The sequence below is a fragment of the Notamacropus eugenii genome, chromosome 1 (genome assembly GCF_028372415.1).
Source record: "Notamacropus eugenii isolate mMacEug1 chromosome 1, mMacEug1.pri_v2, whole genome shotgun sequence".
Taxonomy (NCBI): domain Eukaryota; kingdom Metazoa; phylum Chordata; class Mammalia; order Diprotodontia; family Macropodidae; genus Notamacropus; species Notamacropus eugenii.
Window position 1 is genome coordinate 465,805,351 of NC_092872.1, and position 7,194 is coordinate 465,812,544.

Genomic DNA, 7,194 nt, shown 5'->3' on the forward strand with positions numbered 1-7,194 from the left:
GACACATGTATTTTTTTTGGAGCTGGTAGGGAGCAAAGGAGCATGGGAGTGTTTAGTTTGGGAATGAGAAAGAGAATGGCTGTGGGAAAGCTAGCATAAGTACCAAACAAGTCATCAGTTTGCATCTGACAGTCCAAAAAAGGACAATTGAAATAGATGACGTTTCAGGGTGGGAGAATACCAGCCTTGTGATCCATTATATGGCAGGGTCTTCTAGCTCTAGTATGGTGTGTGGTGCATTGAAGGGTGTGGGGAGCATTGAAGAAATGAGAAAACTCTCTTTCTATCCAGGCTGTGAAGTGGTGCTCAGAGATATCAGAGGAACTGACTTTGCTTATTGTTTCCCAGGCTCTCCTTCACAGAAGCCTGAGCTGCCCACAAGAGTCCCCATCCAGACTAGATCTCGCTCCCATGAACCTGAAACCATCCATGTGCACCACAGGAAGTCTCAGGGGGCAGAACCTGGCCCCTTTCACTTCATGGACATTCCATATGCCAAGATCGCTGAAGTCCAGCAACGCCTCCGGGGTGGTCAGGATCTGAGCAAGCACTTTGTAAAGTCCCCCAAAGCCCAGAGCAAAAATGTGGGGTCAGCCCACCTGGGGAGGGGAGCAAGAAGCAAATCAATCCTGGGACCTGCCATCCCCTTGGCTTCCCCAACGACCCGCCCTGTCCCACCCTACCTCCTTGGCCCAGCTCCACCAATGCACAAGAAACACAAGCAGAGAGCCAAGGAAAGTCAGCAGATGTGCAAAAGCCTCCAGCCCCCTGGGAGCACAGTGGTGGAGAAGGAACATGTGCGAGACCTGCCTGCGGTTGTATTATATGAGGGCCAGGTGGGGCAAATGGTCCAGAGACATGAACACCACCATCACCACGAACATCATCACCATTACCATCACTTCTATCAGACATAGAGCATCCTGCCCCCACCCTCACACTAAAGAACCTCCCAACCCCACCACAATATGAAGGAACCCCTCTCCCAAGATGTCCAACTCCCAAGGCATTATTATTCTTATTCATAATTATTCTTATTGTTGATGTTACTTCACTAATATTCAACTAGTCTCCATTTTAGAAAGTATATGGAATCACAGAAACTTACCTTAATTTATATATTGTGGAAACTGCATAGCTTACTTAATTAACAACTTGTGAATTTTTGTAGCGGCTTGTGAGGATTGTGGAGGCAGTCCCTGGCTTTCAGAACTGGACTCTCCCTGCAGATGGTCGTCAATACACATCTGGGACCAGCATAGGGATGAAGGGGATGGAGGGCCATCACCATGATCCAGTGGTTCCTTGGCTTCCACCTCCCCTCCTGTTTTCCAGCCTTGTCCGGGGAAGCATTGCTGCCTGGTCCTGCTTTCAGAGACCTTTAGAATTACTGAGACGACAAACTGTTGCTACCTCTTAGTGTTACTTAGATTTTATTTGTCCCTCAATTGATTGTAATGTGCTACAGGAGCGGGGGGATTTTGATGGACCCTGGTTACGTGGCCTATTTGGTGTCATGTTTTCCTATCCCTGGGAATGTTAGCTGTGTTTGTCAATGGAGTTACCCTTAACACCATCCTACTCATTTGAATCTCAGATTCTTTTCTGAAGGCGGTCCTCCTGACTGTTCTATGATGGAAAAATCAGGAAACACCCTTCTCTCCTCTTCTCTTCACTCTTAAGGGAAGTACATGTACATACATGTAGCTAAAGTCTGTCTCTGAAACCACACTTGTTTTGGAAAACCACTGGAAAAGGGAGTGACCACAGGAACATGAGCGCAGGGTTGTTGGGTTTTTTTAAGTCCTGCCTTCAACAAAATTGGGGCTGTTCCCAGCTGTTATGTGTTGGCTTTTCCTTCTGAAATTGTTGTTGTGACTGAGAATGTTAAAAAACCCTTTCCCCTTATAGTGCTGGCAAATATATTGTACATACCTACATAATTATATAAATATAGCTATTTATAGAGACAAATGCTAATTTGTCTCTATATATATTTATATAAATATACACACTCAGGTACATTTTCTTGTGTTGTAGAAATCTGTGATTTGCTTCTCTGAAATATAATTATTGTCCCAGGAGATGGGTTTTCATGTGTAAGTGGCTGTGGTTGGGGATATGTGGTTTAATTTTACCCCCTGGTGGGGTCTGCCTCTATTTCTGCTCTTTAAAGCAAATGAGGAGGTTCCTCCTCCTTCTAAGCATACCATGCTTTTCTGTTCGCTTGGTTTCTCTCTTTAAGAGGGTTAGGATCAAGCAGATATGAAAGAGAGATATGCTGGGGAAATAGGGTCAGAGGGCACTGGTAGCAATGGGCAGAGTTAAATATTGGTCCTGGGTGGCCAGTCCAGAGGAAGGATTGTAGTCTGGCTGCTTAGTGAGGGCTGGGACCCGGGCAGAAAGAAAGAGAAAAGGGACACACTGAATCTTTCATGTGTGTGTATATGTGAGTTTCACCTCCTTCCTTTTCATATTCTCTCCAGTGAGAGTGCTTTTGGCTTCAGGTTATTGTGGAATTGGGGAGGAGTCTGTGGAATATTTTAGAGGATGCTGGGGTCAATTTTGGCATGCTTTTCTTTTTTTTTTGTAGTGGGTATCCAGCATCATATAGCTATGAGAATGGAATATGGATGTGTAACTCTCCTGGGCACCTGGAGAACACAAATGGTTTTCCAAAGGAACATTTTCAGAGACTTGTCTGAAAGAATTTCCTTTTTTACATCCCTTCCTTTCTCCCCCATCTTTCTTTGAGGAGGCACCTGCGCCTTTTCCCCATATGCTCATTGGGTTCAGAATGGTAGCTTTGGGGATCAACCAGAGAGAACTCCCAAACTCTACCATCCCACAGCCTTCCTTCCCTTTCTGGTCTCTAGTCTTGTATCTGCATGTCTGTCAAGATCTTCACTATCCCTCTGTAATTGGAGTTTCTTTAAAAGGAAAAAAAAGAGGGGAAAAAAACAATCTACAATCTTGTCATTTCTCGATTCTGTGTTATTTACGGATTTCTCATCTTTGTCTACAGATGCTTAGATGGGTTTTCCAGTTTTCAAACAACTATTCACCCCTCACCACCCACCACACACATAGCCCAACTCATCTAATTATACATAAGGCAGAATTATCTGTACAGGGTGGTTCCGCTTATTGCCCCCAGAATTGTTCTAGGAAGAGCCTCAGACCCCCTCTTTCTAGTGTGTCTTTTCACTGTGTGTGTGGCTGTGTGTATACACACACATGCACACAGAATATGCCTATTATATATGTACACACACATATATCATTATGGACTGGAAAGAGAAAAGGCACTTGGGTGTGGAGCAGAAGGAATAAGCTTATTTATATTCTCGTGTTAATGAAGTCTGGTGTGTTCAAGTGACCCGTGTGGTGAAGCATGCAGACACCAGAATGTACATTCCATCTGTCAGCGGAGTCATGCATTGTTCTCAGAGAGGCGGAGGGAAGCGCCCCCGTTACGGAGGCTTGCCAATTAGGGTTTTTGGCAAAGGGGAGCAGACAGGAGCTGCCGCTGTTACTTTCTTCCTCGTTTCTTTTCTAATCATTACAGGGCCAAAGGGATTGGGGAATTTTAAAAATGCCAAGAACATCCCTTGAACGTGTTTCGGGGAGGGGCAGGTGGGGGGCTTGAAGTCCCCCCAAAGAGCAGCTTGTCAGAGACGCTAACAGCAGCAATCTCGCCTGCGCTTCCATCTCCTTGCTGACTCCCAACTCCCCTGTCAGCGTTCCGCTAATGAAAGTGGACTCCTGGAATATGCTCTCTCGCTTGATCGAATCTTTGAAATTCATTTTCCTGCCTTGCCTCGCCTCCTCCCCACCCCACCCCACCTCCTCAACCTCCCACCAGCTCCCACCCCCATCCGCAGATCCAAAAGACAAGCTCTGTCATGGGGCGATCATGTGAAAGGTCCCATGAATATTAATACTGTCACAGCCCCACTTGCAGACACGGGCAGGGTTTAGTTCCTGTGGCAGAGGGGCTTCAGTTTGGAACTTTCTATCCACGCCATCCCTTCTCCCTATACGCCCCCTCCCCCAACCTATGTTTCCTGATGTTTGCTTTTCAGTATTTTGTATAGTTAACTAGAGATGGTTTTGACTAAATGCTTTATTTATTTAATAGCAAAAAAAAAAAATGTGCTGAGAAGAATTCTCCTTAATTAAAGTTTTACTAGTTCAGAAAGTCTTGCTCCTTCCTTGGTTGTGGTGGGGTTTTTGGGTCGCTCCCCCACTAACTTTTCCAAAAACATCCAGTTAAATCCATCTTCTGGATGCCTTGGTTTCCTGCTTTCTTCTTTGAATTTTGGAACGCTTGATCAGTTAAGCAACAAGCATTTATGAATCACCTACTAATATGCCAGAGTGACAGTCAGCCAGGGGATATAAACAGAATGAAGAAATCCCAGCTCTCCAGTTTTACCTCTTCACCCCTTTTCTGTGACAGTCTTCTGACGAATGGGAATTCCTCCTGGAAGGACAAAGGGTTCACCTATTGACCCTTGGGGCTAGCTAGATGCCTCAGTGGAGAGAGTGCTGAGCCTGGAGTTAGGAAAGACCCTAGTTAAAATCTGTCTCCATCACTTACTAACTGTGTGACCTTGGACAAGTCACTTAACCTCTATTTGCCTTGAGGACAGTTTGCTTGGAGACAGCTAAGCTTAGTGGATGGAGTGCTGGGCCTGGAGTCAGGAAAGACCTGAATTCAAATCTGGCCTCAGATACTTACTAGCTATGTGACACTGGGTAAGCCACTTTAACTTAATCTACTGGAGAAGGAAATGGCAAATCACTTTAGTATATTTGCCAAGAAAACTCCATGGACAGTGTGGTCTAAGAGGTCATGAAGACACAACTGAATGACTAAACAATATATTGTCCTTTGATTTCTAAGACTGGGCTCACAGTGCCCATGTGCCCTACTGTAGGTTCATCTGTCAAATGGAAAAGTCCCTACCCTGATTTGTAGCAATGACATCTTTTTATCTGTGTGACCAGATGGCGTTATTATTCCAGTTGCATGGATGGGGAACAGAGGATGAAATGACCTGCCTAAAGTCTTTCAGCTAGTTAGTGATGGAGCTGGAAAAAGAACTCAGGACTTCTAACTTGTGACATAGTGGCCTTTTCTGGTTTGTAGATAGTCAGAATTCTGATTGCCCATTTATATCCTTGGCATTCCTCTTCCCTTCCTACAGGGCAGGGAAAAAGGAGGCAGAATGCCAGTAGGCCTCTTTGAATGAAATAGGCAATAAACATTTACTAATGACCTCCTATGAGCTAGGAAAACAAATTAAAGCAAAAGACAGTACCCTCAAGAAACTTACAATTTAATAGTGGGAGCAACATGTAAACAGATATATGAGAAGCTAATATAGAGCACAAGTGAGAGAAAGATAGGTTAGAACAAGATTGTAAAGGACTTTAAATGACAGAGAAGTTTGTTTCCTATCCTAGAAGCAATTTGGAGCCAATGAAGCTTCTCCAGCAAGAGAATGGGACTCCATTGCCTTCTCTTTTTCAGGCAACTGAGACTAAGAATCTACCCTGTAGGAAAATAACAGGAATGTCTATAGGCCTAGTCTCTTGGGGTTATACATGGAGAGACTGAATCTTGACCAGAAACCCTATGTGTTCCCTAACTTGACTAACTTGACCTCAATTTCCTCCAAGTCAGTTCAAATGAATTTACATCATTACACAATGGAAGGAGTGCTGAATCTAAGTATTGCTGTGTGACTGTAGACAAATCATTGTTTGTATCTAGGCTTCTGTGGCCTTATTGGTCAAATGTTGAGATTGGACTGGATGGCATCTCTATCTTCATCTATGGTTAACATGAGCTGAAAAAGCAATAGAAAAGGCCTAGCTGTCTGTAGCATGGGTTGACTTCAGTCCCCCACCTCCCCCGCAAGAAGTGAGCCACAGGATGCTGTTATGAGGAGGGAAAACCATGGAAACCCATAGACAGCTTTACACCACCAATTGAGAAATGATGCAAGAGATGTTGGAGCATGTGAACATGAGCCATAGGCCTCCTGGGTCAAGAGCAAGAGGAACAGGGTAGGGGGAAGGAAAGACAATTCTTTCCTCCTTCATCTCTGTAAAGGAAAGTTTCCTAAAGGAATTAAGACTTAAGGAGGCTTACATGAATTGACCTCCAATTCCACTTCCACTTAGATATTGTATCTGAGAAATCATGACACAGTAGAAAGGGTCACAGGATCAAATCCCAGTACTGCAATTTGTTACCTGGTCATGTCATTTACTCTCCCCATTTTCTGTAAAATAAGAGAGTCAGACTCCATGGTCACTAAGGTCTCTGCTAGCTCTAAAACTAAATCAAGGAGATTTGGGTAGTATAGGGCTTGGGACTGGATGGGGTCCTATGGAAAAATTAGTTTTAACCTCTTTGTTTTACAGAAGAGGAAAATGGGGCCTAGAGAGGTGAAATGGTTTGCCTGAGGTCACACAAGAGACAGAATGTGAATTCAGACTTAGATTCTCTGATCACCAGGGACAGTGAAAAATAGAAAGAAGGGGAAGGTGTTTGGTGTATTCATGACTTGACAATCTACTTTTAAATGTATAAAAGCCCCAAATGCCCAGTGACAGGTAGAGGGTTCCCAGGTTTTTTTTGGAACCCCCGAGAGAATCTACAATCTAGATAGCACAGATATATTTGCATTATAATAGTTCTATATGAAAAGGGGAAGGCATTTGGGAAGGGGGAAAAGGGAGGAAATGTATTCTCATGTATAGCCATTTTCACTGAGGGATCAAAGGATTTAGATCTAGGAGGGACCTTATAGATAACTTAGTCCAATCCCCTTATTTTACAGAGGAAGAAACTGAAGTGCGAAGATGTAACTTGCCCAAGGTTACATAGGTGCTAAGAGTAGCCTAGCTGGGATTTGAATTCCAAAGCTACATGGAGTGTCATAGTTATTTGCTCTGATAGGATCATACTGGGATCACAGAATCTTGGAAGGGACCTCAGAGTCTACCTACTTTAATTTATAGCTGAACAGATGTTCCTTTGAGAGCATCCTTGACAGTGGGTCATCCAGTCTGTCTGCTTGATAATCCCCAGTGACTGGAAGCCTTCTAAGGCAGCTCCTTCCACTTTTGGACAGCTCTAATGGCTAGGACTTTCTTCCTTATGTAGAGCCAATCTCT

General features: G+C 44.1%; 1 protein-coding gene across 2 annotated transcripts in view; it reads left to right on the plus strand.

The window, feature by feature from the left end:
• Positions 1-4,201, plus strand: part of NKD1 (NKD inhibitor of WNT signaling pathway 1) — a 115,006-nt gene extending 110,805 nt beyond the window's left edge. For both annotated transcript variants that reach the window (XM_072632178.1, XM_072632179.1), the window contains one exon: positions 349-4,201. In XM_072632178.1, the coding sequence (XP_072488279.1) occupies positions 349-917 (569 nt within the window). In that variant the 3' untranslated portion in view covers positions 918-4,201. The remainder of the gene's footprint in view (positions 1-348) is intronic.
• The last annotated feature ends 2,993 nt before the right edge of the window (positions 4,202-7,194 follow it).